The 21,878-nt window shown below is 30.2% G+C and overlaps 2 protein-coding genes across 2 annotated transcripts in view; both read right to left on the bottom strand.

The window, feature by feature from the left end:
* Positions 1 to 10,367, bottom strand: part of LOC149481446 (A disintegrin and metalloproteinase with thrombospondin motifs adt-1-like) — a 47,234-nt gene extending 36,867 nt beyond the window's left edge. Inside the window, exon 1 of the mRNA XM_089705000.1 lies at positions 9,940 to 10,367. Coding sequence (XP_089561126.1) covers positions 9,940 to 10,026 — 87 coding nt within the window. The 5' untranslated portion in view covers positions 10,027 to 10,367. The remainder of the gene's footprint in view (positions 1 to 9,939) is intronic.
* Positions 10,368 to 16,678: 6,311 nt separating this feature from the next.
* Positions 16,679 to 21,394, bottom strand: LOC149481445 (A disintegrin and metalloproteinase with thrombospondin motifs 16-like). Its single transcript, XM_089705212.1, has 5 exons — positions 21,273 to 21,394; positions 19,468 to 19,888; positions 18,700 to 18,805; positions 17,234 to 17,371; positions 16,679 to 16,752 (listed from the first exon to the last, which is right to left on the bottom strand). Exons 1-5 carry the CDS (start codon positions 21,327 to 21,329, stop codon positions 16,689 to 16,691), a joined length of 786 nt encoding a protein of 261 aa, XP_089561338.1. The 5' UTR covers positions 21,330 to 21,394; the 3' UTR covers positions 16,679 to 16,688.
* Between the last annotated feature and the right edge of the window lie 484 nt (positions 21,395 to 21,878).

The raw sequence follows: 21,878 nt of genomic DNA, 5'->3' as shown, positions 1-21,878 counted from the left end.
TTTGCAAGTCATCGGCGTACATGTGGTAGAGAGAAGTTAAATTACTTGTGATAGAGTTTATAATATATTTATCAAGTTATTAAAAAAAATAATGCGTTTTAAGATTTATCTATGTGTCCTAGGCCTTACATATTGCATCCGTAGTGTCACTGACCGTCATTTAACTGCATATGGCAACCTGTCCTTGTCTGTTTAAAATTATATAATTGTTGTCAATGCTCTGCACCTTGGAAAGTGAAATATTACCTGTATTTAGGATTTATGGGTGCATGTATGCATTTTTTTTACATTAAGTACTCACACCCTTAATTACTTGATATTGGACTTATTTGTAAATGCATTAACTGGTAAAAATACAAACGTTGTTTTTCAGTTACAAAATACTCTATTCTAGTATATTTTTTACGTTTAAAATACTATATTATATTCGCTTATGTTATTCATGGACTTTTTATCTCTTGCTACTCACTAATAGAAAATGGAAAGAAAACAGCAGCGAAATGCAAAAATAAACGTTTTTCAATGCAATGACCCTGCAAATATTAAATACAAATTAACTATTATATATAACAAAGAATACATAATACTTCAAGAGATCACTCTTTAGTGCTAAAGGCGGCCCTCTGTGCTAGTCTAGGAATAAGTTGTAGTTTTAAGTAATTTGTATTATTAACTAGCATAGTAAAGTGTTAAAAATAAAAAATAAATAAAATACTTCCTCATACGAAATTGTCATTATTAATAAACATAGACATAATACAGATAATAAATCACAATACTTATTGTTCAATATCACTATAATCTCATATTATTTCCGTGTTACAAAACGGTTAGCAATTGCCCAAAACGTAATTGTTACGGTTCACTGTTAGTTATTTGTATTGAGTTTTACGGTCAGTTGTGGCCATCCGAATCTTTTTGTAATTTTTGTAGCAAGTTGTTATGTAAGTAACTTATCTCTTGTAATACTGGGTTAATTGAATACGCGTAAGGTATTTAAATTTGTAGAGTCTTTAAATGTATAGGTACTAGGGCATTGAGCAATTAGTTTATTAGAAGAAAAGTACAAGCTCTTCTTCGTCGTAAATTCCATAACCACAAAAGTAAAAAAAATTAAGTTGTTTTTTATAGCTTTCTTTCATTAAAAGAAAGCTATAAAAAGACATCTCTATGGATTAAAAGAAGATTAAAAGGCATATGTCATCTCAGGAGCTATACTTGTACTATACTATTGGTCCGATTTGAAAAATTATTTCGGTGTTAGGTAGCCAATCTATTGAGGAAGGCTTTAGGCTATATATCATCACGCTAAGACCAACAGGAGCGGAACACTGCGGGTAAAACCGCGGGGCACAGATAGTTATGTATAACCGCTAAACGGAAGAACAACATGCAATCGAGAAGAAAAAGGTAAGCGCGTAAATAATCTTAGGTTCCAAAGGAAACGGCTCTATTTATGGTAATTTTAGTTTTCTATTTTGAGTGCTTATTTTACTCACTTTAAATTTGACTTCGCCAAATGTGTTCTTACGCCGAAAACTCGAGAACGGCTCAACCGATTTCGTTAATTATTTTCTTATAATATTCCGTGAAGTACGAGAATGGAGAGAAAACGTAAACATGTACCGTGTGCGAAGCCATGGTAGACCGCTAGTTATAAATAATAATGGTGACAGTGACTTGTTGGGTACTCTTTTTAACTTGAATAATAATTGAAGCTTAATTGAAGATATATATTATTATAGTAATTACAATAAAGTATTATGACAATTGAGGTTAGCGAAATGATATTCAAGTGTTGCACACACACAATCTCGATAAGATTAGAAATTTACTCGAGCACTTTCAACGATACGCAACGTTTGTTCCGAGATGAGATGCTGTGATTATTTGCATCGCTTCCTGCTATTCATTTAATGTTATTTTTAAAACAAACAAGAAATGTTGTAATGGAATAAAAAGAGCTAGAAAATTATTTCAATTTATACCTAAAATGAGTAAGCAGTACAAAAAGTAAGTATATTGCCTTAGTGAAAATGACGTCATAACTAAGCTAAGTATTGATTTTAACCACATTTTCATATTATATAAAATGACTAGAGAACTAATTTCTTTAAATTCTTTTAGTAGGTATAAATGGTTTATTGATGCTATAAGGTATTGATTGTAAATATGATCCGAGGATGAGGAGAGGATTTACTTATAAGTTTTCTGATGGACTTGATTTATCTGTCTTGTTAATAATTAGAAAATATAGAGCCCTGTAGGCCGAGCCAGCTCTACAACTGTGTAACATTGTTATGCTTCCCCTATAATCAAAACTACAATAGAATTACGGCTACTAATCTCATCATAGTTTCAACTCCTTTTCTTAATTATGACTCAACAAATTGCGAGCGTAGATATAAAAAAGAGATGTAAAACAAGTTAATGTAAGCTCTATTTTATAAAAAGCTTTTAAATACAATTATAAATAAACTCTTTTTGTTTTACTTTACTACATTACTTCATCATCAATTAACCTTGACATAGATACCCTAGATTTCATAACATGCTTAATTAATAGTAAGGCAAATTGTTGAACACAATGAGGTGGTATTAATAGGTAAATAAACATTATAATTATTTGAGTATTAAGGTGGATCCGTTATTGCAAGCAACGAGCTAATAATTATTCTACACTCTCTGGTGTCATGGTCGCATGCAGGTTGTATCTTAATTGAGGTTATTATAAGTGCATAATTAATTCATCAAACAATTTTCATAAGCCTTCCAAAATGTTTTCTACTGTTTGGAGTGCGTTTTTTGGTCATTCCTTTTTCATTCAATATTTTTCCTCTACCTTATGAAATCATACTCAAAAGCCTTAACATTTATTTATTCAATAAGACTTCTTCTAGGAGCACTTTTGAATCGTCACAACGTATTTTAACATTTACCAATCGTTCTTTTAATAAATCGAATGTAGTTCAACCTCATCATTTGGCAAAAATGATCTTATAAATTTTTCTACACTTTTTTTAACGACTCTCAAGTCTATTCCAAACTATGAAAAATGTATTTAAGCCTTTTCAAACGAGACGATAGAATACGTGTGTGTTAATAAATTTGTTTTTGTTTCCTAGTCGTTAAATTAAGCTTGCGTTAAGCTCACAGATTCATATGGAGTCATTTGGTTTGTAGAGAAACTGCCTGTAATTATTATGTGAGAGCACTTCGTGACTTGAATGTGAATGCCTTTGTATAGCAAATATGCGATCGTGGGTTAGTATGACATGGGTTTTGCGAATCAAGGATTTTTGAACGGATTTTAGTTTTATATAATTAATCATTGTATATGTAGTGGACTTTTCTGTCTTTTTAACGTATTTCCTGGTTAATTGAAGCAACTTTTGCGTTTATTTACTGATTAAAAAATTAAGCTTCGCCCACACACTTAGAATTGTTGTCACAACACTGTTAAAAGGACGATTTCGATTCAGCGTTGATTAATTAGCTCTTTCTCAATACAAAATTTTGATTATCATTGAAAAGCGTTATCACGCTCGCAAGCACGCGGTATCAGCTTTCCAGTGATAAACAAAATTAAAGTGCTTTAAAAGGCAACATACAGAAATCTATACTTTCAAACTTTTAATAAACCTGTAATACATTGTACCTACGTTACCAATCAAATAGGAAATATTAAAGAGCTGTTGCTTCTTTTTGTAAATGCTTCTGTTCTTGCGGACATCATTTTTTAGATACATACACACAGATCTTTCGTGAGATAATCATATTAAATGTTTATCTAACATTGACAGCTATAATTAATAGCACGGAACATAACAGCAACATATGCGTTTGACGCATGTTTCAATTTTGATAGAAACTTTTATTATTATAAAGTTACTGAGAAGTACGGGAAGTAAACGCCGTTGTGAAAAATGGAATGGTTCCTACTAAATTGCTAGATATTGCTTATTCAAATGAATCTTTAGTTTGTGCTTGTTCAGTCCATATTTTGAATGAAGCTCGAAGGTTACTAGTTGAAATATCAATTGCAGATAAGTTTTAAAAAACTTAGTATAATAATGGCTACGTGAAACATTTTTAATAAAGGCTATTTGTTTGTATTATTACTGTCAGTGTTACTTACAATAACAGTACTTACATTATTTGATAAGAAAATTATTTGTTTCGCTCTGGACACGATAAATGGATGCACGATAAAATTGTCTTACACTTGCTGTTGGTGACAAAGTAGCTTTATTCGTTTACAGTTAGCTTTTGTTATTTTGTATTGTAACGGATTATTATAAGATGACATTCTGTGAACATACATGATTATATTTTGGTTAATTTCGATAAGTAGATGAAATAAAACTCATTGTGTTGAAATTACATGCAGTTTTAGTTGGTTGAGTTTTATGTGAATTTTGTATTTTATTGCAATATCTTTAAAAATAATTTAAGTATTAGAAATCATGCTATATGCGTACATAATATGAGTTTTTCAAATAGGTATAAGGCTAAAAATTAGCGAAGTAACTTGATAATTATCACTATCAGTTGCTAAATTGCTCCAATTTATTCAATAAAGATGGATTAACATTTCAACTAATTTATTCCGTTCAGAATATAATTTTCTCTCCTCACTATATAAATAACAACAAAGTTTGCACAATACTTTAGCAGAATCATGATCCAACAGAGCTTTATACAATAACCTTTAGCATTCTCGACCTAATTCTGCTCAGGTATTTTACGAAGCAATAAAATTATTGTTGAATAAAAGATACATGCGATCATTGTATTTGATTATCATGTTAATTAGTTGTTATATGGAGAATTTATGGAGTGAGATTAACCAAGATATAATGAGATATGGAATAATATATGGGCCCTCAATTTTTGCTCATATACTGTGCTCATATACTGTGCCTTGCCTTGTGCCAAATTTTGTTGTAATTCTTTGGGCTGGCTTAGGGATTATGACCTGTTATTATTAGAGCGTTAAAATGCTGATAAATTCAAATATAATAAGTAGATAATTTAGATTTTACTAATGATTGAACTTACCTATCTAATATATATATCTTTAGCAATAAAGAATAGTTTAGTTTACTTTGCTTTTTTTTGCCGTGAATCGTAATACTAGTAATAATTAGTCTTAAAAAAAGACGATTCATGTAAGAGTCCAATAACATCATCGCTTATAACAAGGAAATTTTTTTAAGGAAAGGGACGTAGTAAAAGGAAATGCTCTGCCTTTTTATCGACAATCCAGTTCGATGCAGCATAATAAATTTATAGCCATACATATATGAGGAAATACTAGATGAAAGTGGTTCTATACCATCTGGTTCAGTTTTTCTATCATACTTTATGCTTATCAATCTTAAACATCGGTTGTTTTATGTAATACTTCGCCCGCTTTGTCTAAAACCTAATAAATTATATACTAAAACCTTCCTCTTGAATCACTCTATCTATTAAAAAAAACCGCATCAAAATCCGTTGCGTAGTTTTAAAGATTTAACCATACAAAGGGACATATAGGGACAGAGAAAGCGACTTTGTTTTATACTATGTAGTGATGATGATGTACTAATATTATAAAGCTGAAGAGTTTGTTGGTCCGATTTGAAAAATTCTGTGTTAGATAGCCCATTTATCGAGGAAGGTTCTAAGCTATATATCATTACGCTGACCAACAGGATCGGAGCCACGCGGGTTAAACCGCGAAGCGCAGCTAGTTCGTAATAAATAGCTTATAGATACTTTAAGTTTATGACTCTTACATTATAATGAAGAATAAAGATTGGACTATTTGTAGGTAATAATAATCCATATAAGTACCTACGTACTCGAAAAATATTTGGTTTTATTTCATATAGAGCAGCTATGTTCATTTCACATATTATAAAGAGTATCGCAGGATAAATATCTGATGTTTAATTGAAATTTCTTAAATAACCTCCTTTCAAATTTTATTCCAAACACGTTTTTTAACAAACCGTACTATCGAAAACGTTTTCAGATAAACCATAATGTGAATCAGATTGTAACGACAAAGATATTCCAATATTTTCAATGATCACGATCATTGTAAGTCAAAGTTTAAGCAAAAAGAAAGTAAAGTATAACCTTAAATGGCTTGCAATCTCTCTCTAAGGTTAAAGAACTAACTCCTTGTTACTTTGGTTTCCAATAATGGTTTACGTAACTGACAGAGACATTGCTTGAATGCAAGAATTTAAATTGAAACTTTTATGTCTTTATGTCACGTTTTGAATCGTAAATACATAGACTTCAAGTAGAATACAATAACTTTTAAATAATATTATCTGGGGCTTAGAGCATTTTAATGCTTAGAGCATTTTAATGCTTAGAGCATTTTAATGCTCTAACATCTCTGGTAAATTCTTCTCGTCCACTATAATAAATAAAAAGGACATTTTAAATTATGTATCTAATTCTTATACTAGATCGTAATTTTATAGCTTATCATTTTCTATTTTTAAACATTTATTTTTGATGTAGCTCTATACGCAACATCATTATATTTACATAAAATCAAATACCTATATAATCAAATAAATACAAAAATGTATACAATTGCTAATTAGTTGAATTCAATACTAAGTTAGTTTATAATACAATATTTAATACAATGGTATGTGAGAGAGTGGTGTGAAGTATTTACAGTTCAGTCGTTTTATTGCGTTTTTATTAAAATCAGTTTATTGTACTCGACTTTTATTTGTTTATTTTACCACATTTTGATCTTGAATTATTTAAAAGTAAAAGTATAAGAGAAATATAAAATAATTAGCACTGGGTATACGTTAAAATCCAAATATAATATGGTAATTAAATTTAATTCAAATAACGAATTATTACAATCAAAGCCTTTTTGAAAATGTAATGAATTTTTTTTAAGACTTCACATAATATAACATAACTTAGACCCTGAAAAACTTAAAAATTACCGAACGGAACTTATACAGTTTCCCGATATATTATAATTAAAATATGTTTCCCGGAAGTTTCTTTGTAGGTATAAAAATTAAGTATGTAATTGAAAATGTACAACTACAATTATTAGTATAATTAAAAATTCCTTAAGGTCCGTTAGGAGGTCGCGATAATATAGATCTAACTTGTGAATATTATAAACTATTAAGTATATATTATGTATATTTTTATTTTGTCAATATTACGAAAGTGCCATACTTCCAAAATCATACTTTCTTCAACAAAAAGACTTATCTCAATATACCGGAAGAGATCCATAACCTACGACACGGAAATCAGAGATATTGTACGGGTAACATAATATATTATCATAGTTTTCTCTATGACAGTGTGGAAACTTCACAGCCATTGAAAATCTTGCGCGTGCCACTTAGAATTTTTTGCTAGATAATACTTTTTAATTAACCTGTTTTATAAAATGTATGTACATTAAGCTAAATGTCAGCCCATCTATAACTTAATAGGCTGGAAAAATTTAAATATTTTTTAAATTGATTGTGATATTCGTCTCTTTAAAATTCTAAAATATTAAAAACATAAGAACACGAAAAAGTGCGGTTACTAAATTCACTTAGTGGAGACAAATAAAGTAATAGAATAAATAAAATAGGTAACTTAATAATACAACGAAAAGGTATTCATTTTAAATACAATCAGTTTATCATAATTTGAGTTGAGTTACATAAGGACTGAATTAACTTCAGTTAGCACAGATTAATGTGTATGCAATAAATATATAAACAATCATGTATCTATCTTTGATATATTAATAATTATCGACATACAGACTTTTTGTCAGGCTACCACACGGCGCCGCTTGCAAAACCTAGTTCACATCACGCATAGCGACAACTTTCCTACGCCCGGGAAGTAAAACAATAGCTAGAAATTGAGAGTGGGACGAAATTGTCCACTAGAGTCAAGGCTCACAATGAATAGGCCCAAATTGGACAAACCTTGAACTGGGCAGAACTGGTACAGGTTCAAATGTCACTAAGCTCTTTATAGCTCTGCTTTTGAATATATTTCAATGATTTTTTTACGTTTTCGTGGACATATTAATATTTTTTTATTTAAAATTAAAACACGTGTGAATTTATTAGTGTATTAAATATGTATGATTGAGCTTTGGATATCGTATTATTTTAAGTATTTGAATTAATATCGTTTACGTATCCTTGATTTAGGTATTTTTTGTGTGTTTGTATTATTATTTAATGATCTGATTAATAACCTGTATTAGATATTTAAGGATGGAATCATGGAATTTAATATATTTCGATATCAAAATAATTGTTCATCATTATGAAATTCGTATGAAAGTAGGTATAGGTAATAAACAAAAAATAAGCAATAACTTACTGTGTATTTAATACCAAATTGTAAAAATTTTCCGACACTAATTTTTTATTTCTGCTCTTTCTTTTGGTAGAAGGAATTTATTTTGCTCTAATAAATTTCCTATAGCAAAAGTTCCCCCTAACTATTATTATTATTAATAGGCCATTTTGGAGCATTCCATCACTGATAAACATTATTTTCACCAAAAACGCTTCGTGCTATCGAAATGTATAGGCTTTTTTATTGCAAGCAAAAATAGTAAGAGGTTATTGAACCCAAACGTCCTTCAGCTACGACCTTGAAAACGTAAACAAACTGAATACAAGATACCAGTCTTGTGTACTTCTTTTTGATATACATAATACAACCGGATTTTTGCGATATTATAAATCACTGTTTTGGATTAAATCTTTTTGCTTTGATTTGGACAATAGCCAGCTTTGGTAGGTGGGTACTTCTAATTTTCCATAAAAATTAAAGAATCAATTTAACTTAGGTACTTAATAAATTAATTAAATTAAATTTTAAGTTTTAACGGCCATTCTTTAAGGCCGTGTACGCGGTCCGAGCGCTGTTTGGCTCAAATATGTGATTTTTCAAACCAGGTTGTCCATCAACCACTTATCTTACAAACATATGAATTACTAATAATTTTAGGAAATTTTATTGTCTATGTAGTTAGTTAAGAGTTTTTTTCAATTAATACAGTATTTGTGAATACCATCAAGATAACTGAGCCGATGATTACCTGATTTCACGTTTAGTGTCAATTTCGAAGCTAAAAATATCTGAAATTGCTGACAGATCTAACACACAATTATTTTTAACTAACTGCAAAAGTCCTTATTAAAATAGTTAGTTAAAAGATTTTTTTATTTTGGACTCCTAACTTACGAAATTAAAATCCGAACAATGTGAATTTTTTTAGAAATTATAGTCGACAAAATGATTATTTTCACCAAGATATTTGACTTTATTGAATATAATTTATACATATTGCAATAAAAGAATGTCTTACTTATAAGATAAAATTTAAAAAATCAACTAAGGTACCTCTATTATTTTTCTACAATTTTTTTTAAAGTACTATAAAACACTGCGCGCGACCCGATTAAAATCAGTCGGCAGCGAGCCTTTCCAGGGAGAGGACATGTTGCTCGGCGCTCTCCTGTGGACCTATGCTGTTCATAGTAAAAGGATAGCGCAAGCCGCGATCTATCGTAATAGATCGCGGAGTTTTTGACTTGCGTTAAATTGAATAAGCGCTCTTAATACGACGGATGTTCTCAATTTGTATGATTAATTTTTCTGATTATTATTTATGAAATAGGAACAAAAAGAAAATCTTTCTTCGATAGGTTGGTGTAAAATGGTGATATGAAAACGGAAAAGTAATAATTAATAGGTAAATACCGTTACAAATCGGGAAAATTATTTCATATGACACAGTTCCTTAAAGCATTAGTTTTCTTAACAATCGTTTATGGAAATTTAATGTTTACATTTTCATTCAAAACAATTATTATTAGTAGAGGTAAGAGTGGTTACCTGAAAATATAAAATAAATAAAATACTTACATCATTGTCAAAAAACTCCGCGCCGTGTACGGTTCGATCCAAAAAATACAATAAAGCTATTGTAAACAACAATCGACACAAATACATAATTACACTACACTAGGCATTTCCGTGAATTAAAATATGATTTTACTTGTTCATCTCGCAATAATATTTAAAAATATTTCCAAATTCACAATAAAAAAAAATACTTTTAATTCCCGCGCAAAACTGACAGCAATTTTTTTTTCTATACAGCCAGTCGCTTTATTTTTTTAAAAGCTAAACAGCCGAAAATTTTGAACCATAAAGAATAATAGAATTCTTTTTTAAATTTAGGCAGAAGTTTTTGTTTGTAAAAATGCACAGATAAAAAAAGTTATTGTCAACGTTTGACAACGACAGCGCGCGGTGTTTGACGGCATGCGACTGTGCGGTTTTGTGAAGCTGAATTAGAACGTTGTTAGGTGGTTGCTGTCGTGAAATATTGCTGTGGATTAAGGGTTGTTGTACACTGTCGGATGCTTAGAGATTGGATGATTTTTTTGTTTATTTTGTTTTAAGTAATAATATATTAATAATCAAAATATTTTCTTGTAATACAATAAATGGAATTATATAAAATTGTAAATTTGAGATACTCTCGGCTCAACTAAGTTGAAGAAAGAAATATTTTTAGTACCTAGACATAAACATATATACATATTATGTAGTAAATTCTACTCTATTTGTAAAAATATTTCCACACGGTAAAGCTAGGAAAGCTATATTTTATATAGATGTACTTACTTATATATTTTTAATTTTAAAATAACTTTTATTGTGATTTATAACGCGAGTTTTCTCATAGTCTATGCGAGTTCATAGCGTCATCAAAACTGTTGAAGTTCCAAATTCAAAACTTTTGACAATATTAATTATAGAACTTTCCATAGGTACTAAAGGTACAAATGATTTCACCCCGTATTAAATGCAACAATGCTGAAGGAAATCCAGGACAGATTTAAATGAACAGTGAGATAGTGAAAATCTTAGAGTTCCACTTCGATTGATACACATTGCGTGTTGGACAGAAAATCTATGGAGTCGCAATTGTGAAATAATTTCTAACTTAGTTATACTATATTTTGTAATTCGGTGAAATAGTATACAATTGGGAGCACATAAAATTATGTAATTGAGGTAAGTTATGTTGTTATTGTATATTTAAGAATATTGATACTGTAGGTATACTATAAATTTTAGAACATTGATAAAATTATAGTATATTATGTGTTTCTTTTAATACAGTAATTGTTATTGATTGCCATCTAATATTCATACAAAAATAAAATAATTTTGAAATTGGAATTCGAATCTAGATCCGAACGTCGCGTAGGCTACTTTTTATTCGCGGACTAAACCACGAACTTTTACTAGTTTCTGCATATAATATTTTAAATCGACTCCACACCTCCCCTGTTCCACCAGATCACACCGATATGTCCCACATGAACCCATTGTTACCTTTCTCCCGATATTTCGCTGTCACTCGCTCGCATTGTTTCGGAAATCTCAAAAGAGAGAGCATTTCAACTCTATTAACCACGGAGTCTTTATTCACAAATGTTGCGATGTCCAATTAAGGCTGTAATGTATGGAAACTTGTGCAATTTGTTTGTTGTTTATGGCTTTGAAATAAATAAATATAAGTGAACATTAGAGTTAGTTATGTATAAGTAGAGTATACTCCGGAAGCTTAAGTTGTTTAAAATACAAATAAATTGAGAGAATCAAAGTAAATGAAAGTAAAAGAGAGTTATTAAAATTATCCATTTGTAATTTTCTGCAAGTTTTTCACATTAGTTAGGGCCGGCGCAAATATGGTGGAGCGCAGCACAGAGAATTTTTAATTGTCAAACTATTTTCGAAATAGTCCTCATCAAAATCATGTTACAATTAAATTATTCTTATAAAATATGTCTGCACAAGTATTAAAACAAGCAAGCAGTAATCCTATTTCCAAGTTTTTACCATACACATGGGAAAGTTGCAGTAATTACAGGATTTAGTAACAATATGAAATGTCGCAGTGTGGGATTACGATTATATCGGTTCACATTGCTATGGGATGCATTTGTAATACTGAGATCGCCAATTGATAACTTGAAACGAGATGTAAATTCTAATTAGAGGTATTCATGGATCGTCATAATATTATAGAACTATTTATGGAGCAGATACAATATGTAACACATGTTTTATTAATCAAATAGCCTTACAATAAATCTAATCTTTCTTTCTCGTTAATTTTCGTGTCACAATATTAGGTATCATACTCCGAAACGGCTTGACCGATTCTCATTAAATGTTGAGTCTGAGAATCGGACAATATTTTTTATCCCCTTAAATGATAAGAGTAAGGCAGAACAACGTGTGCCGGGTTAGCTAACTAGTAATATTATAAAATTATCTTTTAAAACATATATATTTATCTGCCCTCTTCGATACAGTATGACCATTCATAAACTGCCTTTTTCACTTATTTCTGTGTACAAAAAAAAAATGTGTGCGTGTACTAGTGTACACACGTAAGAAGTGAACCTTCTTTATGACCTTATTTTTTAAAAAATAATTTAGTATATGCAACTTTACAGAAATATGTCGAATCACGCGTGGTAGGGATAAGAAAAAGATGGCGCGTAACGGAAAAATGTCACGCGTAACGAAAAAATGTTACACTAATTTTTTTTCCAACCCCGATAAAGAAGTTTCACACTTCAATAAACTATGTATTATGTATACCTTTATTATGTAAGGTACAAAATCGATTAACTTATCTATTCGTATCAATCTATTGATTACTAGATTTCCGCCCGCGGCTTCGCCCGCGTTTTCAAAGGAAAACCCGCATAGTTCCCGTTCCCGTGGGATTTCCGGGATAAAACCTATCATATGTGTTAATCCAAGTTACCCTCTATATGTGTGCTAAATTTCATTGTAATCGGTTCAGTAGTTTTTACGTGAAAGAGTAACAAACATCCATACATCCATACATACTTACAAACTTTCGCCTTTATAATAGTATTAAGATCTTCAACTAGAAACCCATCTAGAATATCAATTTGTCCATGTTACAAGGTCGTTTGTATGATATAGAAACCACTTTCAATCTAGATTCAAGATGTGCTTGAAAGTCCAAACGACTTACACTTTTCCCCATTTTCTATTACGTTATGTAGTTTTTAATTAAACTTGGGTCTTGTAGGTCGTTGAGATAACAATATTTTTAGTGGTTAGTAACCAAATATTAGTAAGTATGCTGTTTAAATTAATTTGTCAGAAAGTAGAACTGCTTTATATTTTTGTAGAAAACAAAAACAGACAATACAATTGTAAATTAAATAATAACAAAAAATGTCTTCACAATCAAATACTTAGTCCGTTTTACCTATAAAAACTTTCACACTCAATTCGCAAGATTTACGATTCGGGAAACAATATATAAAATTGTCTGAACTGTTGGTTAGTATGTCACCATTATGTAGGATTACCACAGTACGTGGCACCTCCGAACCATGACCACTTACCGTTCAGTCTTTGTTCTTATAATAGTCCAAATTAAAAACAATGTAATGTGCATACTGACATATAAAATAACTGTACCCTTTTGTTTTTTACCGTGTCTTTAGGTCACTGTGTTCAATCTGTGAATGAAATTGCATGAATGGCGCCCTTTTTAGGAATTCAAATTAAGAATGTCTTCATTTTTTTTCGTCATTTTCAAATTTTCGACCAGGTTTGAAAGATTTGATATAATTTATATTTTACATTAGTTAATTATTCTCTAATCAATAAAATTAAAAAAAGTGTTAAGTAGGTGGATTCTCCTATTATCGGCCTGCTCCTAATATCGGCCTTTTCGAGAAAACGGAATATAACTATAAATATCGATCTTAAATCATAAAAGTTTTTATGCAAAAAGTGACTCTATATACATAAGTAAAACCTCCCAAATTTCGGTGTGGGTATCTCAACTCTTGAAAATTCAGTAAGCCATAGAGCACGTGCAGGTAAAAACGTGCGTAGTTTGGCGGCATTGCGTAGTCAAATCGTTGAGTCGACGCTTTACGTTGATAAGTATTTTAATGGAATTAAACAAACATATAGTATTGAATTTTATGTGTTCTCAAAGAAAAACAGTCAAATTATCGATAAAATAGTGTGTTTTTACATTTATTTGTCTTTTTAATGAAATAATTGCGGGGCCGAGATTGGGGATCTGTATTTGCTGATAAATCTCAATATCGGCCGGGTGGTCGATATTGGGGTAATGCACGAAAACTTCAAATAACATGTTTATCTATTTTATATGTTAGCAGTGATATTAATAAGGTTAGAAATGAAACACCAGCTCCGTTTGATCACTGGATCCTAAAGTCGGCCGCCTAAAAACGATTTTTATTAGCTACGGCCGATATAAAGCGAATTGATGCGTAATAACGGCCACCTTAGTAAGACATTTTCTACTACCGTCGGACTTTACAATAAACAAGGAGGTGATGTATTTTAATTTTTGTTAATTGCTATGCCAAAATCATGCCAGCACAATCTAAACTAGCAAAAGATCAACTAAAAGTAAAACGTTGGCTATTGCAAACGTTCTCCTTTTTGTTGACCTTTTTGTTTGTCCTTTTTGTTGACCATAGTAAAATTATAGAGACAGTGAATGCCGTCAAAAATCAAAATATGAGCATCAGAGAAGCATCTCGACAATATGACATCCTGAGGACCACTTTACAAGATAGACTTCATGGAAGAATAGACACAGAATGCACAGTTGGTAGAGATACCGGCTTAAACCGAAATGAAGAAGAAGAAATTGTTCAATGGTTGATAGTTGATACCGATCTACGGTTTGCCTATCTACGGTTTTCCTGGATCACACGGCAACGTGATAAATAGCGTTAAAAATATTACAAAAGAAGATAAAAGACCCAATCCGTTTAAAAATAGAAAACCAGGGAAAAAGTGGTATTCCTTGTTTTTAAAATGAAAGAAGCTGGCCAGGGCTGTAGTTACAGAAGAAAGTGGTTTAATGACTTACAAGAACATAATATAAAATCAATCGGAAACGGAAGACATATTACAAGACCCACGGAGCATATAAATGGGGATGAGACGAGCTTTAGTATATTTCCGAAGACAGGGAAAGTAATAGGGCCTAAGAGATGGAAGAACATTTATGAAGTTGCTAAGGGCAGTGAAAAAGTAACAATAAATGTTTTGCTAGTCATATCTGCAGCAGGAGAATCTTTATGGTTGTTTTCCCTTCATCCGTAGGCCACCAAAAGTAATCTTTAATACCACACCATCCTTCTGGTTTCTTGGTTCATCAAATAGTGGGTGGATGAGAAGTGAAGTAGGTAGTATTCTATGAATATGTTGGTTTAATGATTGGGTGATTTCTTATAACATTTCCAAGCCAATTCTTTTTCTAGTTGATTGACACAAGTCTCATTTAACCCCGTATCTTTATTTTTGTCTTATAAGAATACTGAACTTGGTACATTACTTTAAATTTTTAAGACAATGTAACGAAAAGACCATTCATGATAGGCGAGTTAAAAAAATGATTTATATCTCAATGGATTATAAAAAATTTTACCAGTTTTAAGTTTTATTCATCTAACTTCACCTAAGAAAAGTTATGCCGATATTAGGGCCAAAGACGGCAGATATTAGGGTGTTATCTTGCTGTTAGTGGCCGATATTGAGGGAAATCGGCATGTTCGAAATAAAAATTCTATATTTAATAAAGTAACAATGGATTCGTAATTTTGCAAATGTAGTAATGGAGTATCAATATCTATCTACCCGAAAAAGGCACTGTAAGAAAGAAAAAGCTATTAATGTAAAAATTACATCCAGTCAAAGTTCAAAAAAAGTTGACATGGCCGATAATTGGTGCCACCACCCTCTATTTTTCACTTTATTTAAAATCTACGTTTTTATTTATAGGTTGGTACTTAATATTTATCTTCGGTTCTTCTAGCTGTGTTATTTAATCAAATATATAGAATCAAAAGAGGTCTGAAAATGAAATATTTCGATTCACTTTTTAAATTTTTGCACTTTTCAAAGCTAACAATCATCTTAAGTAATAGCCAGCCAGCAATTAAACAATAAATCCGACCATTAACTAACGAAACTTAATTGGCTATACTTTCAGTTTTAAAGTATAACACTTTCGAAGAAAACTTTCAATTTTGTATATTGCATACAAATACGGCATTTTATATGAGATGTACGGACGGACGCGTGACCCGAATTTATTATGTTTACGCATTTGCAGGTATATAAGTGAAAGTGAATTTATAGAAAATAGTTTTCTGTATTTGCTGTGAATTTTAAACTACATACTTAAATCAGCATGGGCTGACGCGGGATAAAAACGAAATAAAACAGCAGCTTTCTGCAGACGCTAGTGTAAGAATATTTGAAATCGGTCTAGTAGTTTTTGTGAAAACGTTACAAATATACATACATATACAAATGTTTCCTTTTATAATAATAATATGTATTTCCTGATACAAATAGTGTAGTATTTATTTCAGTATAACGTACACGTTTTTTATATGTATTTGATGTTTTTTCTTTCAGTACATAAGTAATTATCTTTGAATATTGATGGAATATTATAACTTTAATAAAACAGAATAGTCTTATTCTTATCTCATAATATTTTATTAAGCTAGTATCACACAAAATAAGTACTAGATAATTATAAACTAAACATATATTTTATACTCCAACTGCTGGTTGCTCTCTTTGATGCACCAAGCCTTTTTGCTCCTGTAATAAAACAATTTAAATTAATATTGAATTAATTAGTTAGAAAAATCTTAAAAAAAGATCGGGGAATTCTAAGTTATGGTGTTGTGAATTAATTTATTTTAGTTAATGGAAAGTACAAGAAATAACTATCCCGAAAGAAAGATTTTCAGTTCAAAAAAATAAAGAGAGAATAGTGATTTGGAAATAGAGATTTTCAGTTCAAAAGAATATGATAACAGTTTATCCATTTACGAGGTAAAAGATATCTCTATAACTTTACATGCATGAAATCTAAACGCCTATAGAAATATTAAAACGAAAAATAAAATTATAACGCCTACGAAAATAAAATAGCAAAGCGTCTAGATAATTTATTTGATGAAGAAAATACAATCTTTCGTATTATAAAATAGACGTTCGAACCAAGGAGAAAAAAGATTTTTCAGTATTCAACAAAAGCTCTATAATATTTAAAAACGAAATAATTAAAGTTTCTTACCGTACAAAGAATTCCAAAGAAACTCGACTGCAAGGAGACCAGGTATCTGAAATGCTAGCCGGATCATACTTTGACTCCATGATGCCTTTATACTTATTGCAATTGTTAAAGGGATGACCGTCATGGGGTACTCCGAGACTGAAAAATATTTAAATACCATTGATAAGTAGTATGTTCGAAATACGCCTAAAAATAAAAGCTTATTTAATTATGATTAATTAATTGATACCAAATTTTAGGAATTTATTTGAAAACACATGCCTCCTATATTATATTTTTGTGGTAAGTATTTTTAATCTTAGATGTTTTCACTGTTTAATCAGATAGTTTTCGAAATTTCTCGTATAATCAGTGTTTAAAGCTTTATCTATATTTATATTACATATATTGTATTCATTTATTACTGAGAATTGATTGATAAAATGTAAAAAATATTAGGGATGTAACGATACATGATTTTGCCGATACGATACCGATACCGATATTTGTAGTAATGTATCGGCGATACCGATACCGATACCGATATCGATGGCTTGGTAGAAAAATAAATAGTAATTTTATGCATAAAAAGTTACCAACATTTAACAGAGACTCAACTGTTAATCGTATTCTTTTAAATAAAAATTCCAAATCAAAAAACAACAAAACCATTTATTTTAGTATTATTATTTTACAAAGTCAGTTAAACTTTAAGTAATACACATACAATCAGCACCTAATAAAAGTTTACTATTGGTAGAGTTTTTTCAAAAACAAAGTGCGCACGCGCGGGCGGCCTCCCGCATCGTTCATTGGGCGCGGTTTTTTGAATTGTTTGATATCGGTATCGGTTGTTTTATTATCGGCGATACCGATATATCGGCTTGCCGATTATATCGGCCGATATATCGGTATCGGTATCGGTATCGTTACATCCCTAAAAAATATCTTGAATTTATAATCCAAAATCCTATATTTAGATGACTAAATGAGCATATATCTGGTCTAGGCTCTAAAATCTAACCGTAAAATCTAGTAATTTCATATTATTAGCCTCAAAGTGAATGTGAGCTGTTAATCCTGTTTGGTTCGTTTGGAGTTCAATTATATTAACGGTGAAATAATGGAGGGTCCGTAATCTGTATTCGCAGTACCTATTTATTATAATATTCATATTTAACGGATCAATTTTACTTCATACCGCCTTATATATTTTGTCATAAACATATTACGGAAAGATAAAATATTATAATTTATAATGGTTATAAGTACTATATTATATAGTAAAGGAATAACATCAAACATTATTACTCATGTTTTCTGTAGCTTTTTCATTCAATTTTCGTTTTTTTATCAATTTTGTGTCATAATTCTATATCCATACCTACCTATATACATAACCTAACTTTAAATATTTGATGTAAAAACAAACACAAAAAAGTACTTTTCTACGTAACTATATTAAAATTAAATTTATTTATATCTACCTATGTCCTATTTCGTGTGCGAGCAAATATCCCATATTCTTCGGCTGCCATTCCAGAAGCGCGCAGCTCTTTCGCAAGCTGCAAACACCATTTGAGTAACTGCGTGCTGAAAAGTTTTTATTATTATAAAGATGTAGGTAATAAATAATTTGGAAGGCAAGTAAGAGATGTAATATATTATTAAATATGATAGTTATACAATAAGTAAATAAACGAAAACGAAATTAGAACTCTACAAAACACTACTTATTTATAAGATAACTAGCTTACCGCCCGCGGCTTCGCCCGCTTTCTCTAAAACCTAATAAATTATATACTAAAACCTTCCTTTTGAATCACTCTATCTATTAAAAAAAACCGCATCAAAATCCGTTGCGTAGTTTTAAAGATTTAAGCATACAAAGGGACATAGGGAAATAGGGACAGAGAAAGAGACTTTGTTTTATACTATGTAGTGAAAATATAAACATTATAGTAATGCTAAAAAAACTAAAAACTTCTGATTGTAATTGTGTGAAACCAAATAACATAACATGGTTAGATAACATTATGAGCTATTTTTAAACCGTGTTTGACACACAATATAGGTTTATTTTTATAATTAAATAATTCTAATTTTGGTGATTTATCCTTCCTCATTGTAGTAGGTAACCACGTAGTAACGTCGCGTTGGCATCTAGATATTTATTTTATGTGATCGTGTGTAGTATTGGGATATAGTTATAAATAGAAAATATAATTTAGTTTTTATTATTATTAATGTTCTACCTGTAGATCCTCGAACAGGCTTCCCATTCTTAATATAAAACAAATCCAGGCCAGTCAACAAAACAGAATAATACAACTTTTTCTTCAATTTCTTCTTCTCAGTTTGCCAGTCACAATAATTTCTTAAATAATTCGTAGCATTTTCATCCATTGTAACTGCTTTGTTATTTCTAAAGAATTTAACGTCCAACAATTTAAAATTGACCGTTGCATTTAAATATTTATGCTTGAATAAAGAACTGGCATCTTTTATGATACCTTTGACGATGGTCTTTAGTTTCTTCCTTGTTTTAAAGCTGTATTCTTTGGCAAGTTTCTTGGTCAGTTTTATGTCTAGATGGACCATGGTTGGTATCGTTACTTCGATCTTCTTGGTTGAGTAAGATAAGTGGGTTGGTGTGTGGCGCACTCGATTTGGATTCTGAAAATAGCATAATTGACCTGATTAATATTCGATTGCTATGGTTTTATTAAGTGTTCAGGATCACGTGCTAATTTAAGTCTCTTAAAATTTATATAAGCTCTACCGACCATCCAATCCAATAAAAAAATTGCGATGTTTGCTTTGCGTATATATAATTTTACTTTTTATGACTAATAAATAATGATGAAAATATATTATTTAAATAAGAGCTAGGTATTTTAATCGAAAATTTAAGATAATATTTTTTACGATTCCTAAATTATGCGCGTTGGCGAATAATGCAGATAACATTGTTTTGACGGATAATCCATTTGAATATAAATTAAATCAAACTCAAACTCAACTTAGTAATTACAGTTTGTGAGTTTAGTATTTTCATACCGACCTTCTCTTCACAGTAAACATATATTTTTAAAAGAAAGCTCTATCTAATTTGATGCATTCGTCTGGAAGTTTTATAGGGTACTTACTTGACAAAAATTTCCTGACACTTTTATCATACAACTTGTGTACGTAGTATATTATTATTCGTCTGTGATACAACATTAGTTTATATACATTTGAAGACTATGTAGTATATATACCTACTAAGATTCTAACACAAGTGATGAATGAAATTTTAAAACAATATAGACATGAATGAGAGATGTTATGAGATCAGCTGAGTTCGCAGATGCCGTCATTGCGTACTGGGAATTGATGTGAATGTGTTAGAATTCACGTAATATTGTTAAAATATGCAATGTAGATTTTAGATATTTTAGATCCGCCAATTAATAATGTTTGATTTGTAATAGATTGGTTGATTGGTAATAGATTAGGAGCTTTTTATACAATAGAAGCGAAATTATAAGAATTTTTAGTTACTCTGAAATAATTAATTGTCCCATACTTGCTTGGAGATTTTTTATAACAAGTTATTTAAAAATAATAGACAATCGATTGATCGAATCGATTACAATTATTTAACAGTCAATTATAATTGCTACCTAATTTATTTTTACAGTACATTTCGTAAGGTATTTTAATTAAATTTTAATAGTTCGATATCGAGGTAACTAGGTCAATTATATTTAAACAATTAAGTTATTTAAAATGACATTATTTATTATATATTAGTAATAGAATGTGTTACCTATTTAAATTTTGCTAATTTTTTGTATTTTAAAAATGAATTAAAAATATTTGTGACACTTCGTGTAAGCCAAAATGAACAAATAACCATAATTTTAAGCATGATGAACGTTTATGTGTAATATTTAATAATAAAAGATAAGTTCATAAGAAGAAATAAAAAAATCTTTCAGCATTTTACGAACACTGATCTGTTATATTTAAAAACAAACTACCAACATAGTAAAAACTAAAAACAAATACTCACATATGCTCCCACGAAGCTTATCAACACACACACGCACACAAACACACCTTTCTTCATTTTAACTTTTAAGCTCAAGTTGCCGGCACAAGCACGCACTACGCACTAAGCAAACTTGACATTATTATACTAACTGTGAGTCAGCGTGTGTTTTAGACGTCAATTTAGTAACGAAATAAACCTATATTTTGTTGCTAGGGTATTCAAGAACGAGCGGTCGAAACGCGGCGTTTATTACAATACATCAAACACAAGGAAATAATATACTAATATACTTCTTTTAAATATTTAACTCAGGTCCTTTTATTTGGTAGTTACTTTCCAAAATATTCTATAGAACGAATTCATTCACATGCCATAATAAATCTGTATTATTATTCAATTGTAATCTTTTATATTAAGTACGCTCCTTCCTTTTAATATTTCAAACATCTCTTATTAAAATAACAATTCCTTATAATTTGATATAATTATGGGAAACTACATTATAAAATTGTTACATAAAGATACCCGATATGAGTTTTATCAAGGAAAATTATATAAAGCAGGAAAACCCGCTTTTTGAATTATGTTAACGTAATAAGTATAGATAAATTTCGAGCTCTCCTT

Source organism: Colias philodice, chromosome 16 (assembly GCF_061535455.1).
Source record: "Colias philodice isolate Cphi_HAF_F1 chromosome 16, ilColPhil1 Martin Lab GWU primary, whole genome shotgun sequence".
NCBI classification, from domain to species: Eukaryota; Metazoa; Arthropoda; class Insecta; order Lepidoptera; family Pieridae; genus Colias; species Colias philodice.
The sequence above is the reverse complement of the archived record's forward strand: the minus strand, read 5'-3'. Positions and strand labels throughout refer to the sequence as shown.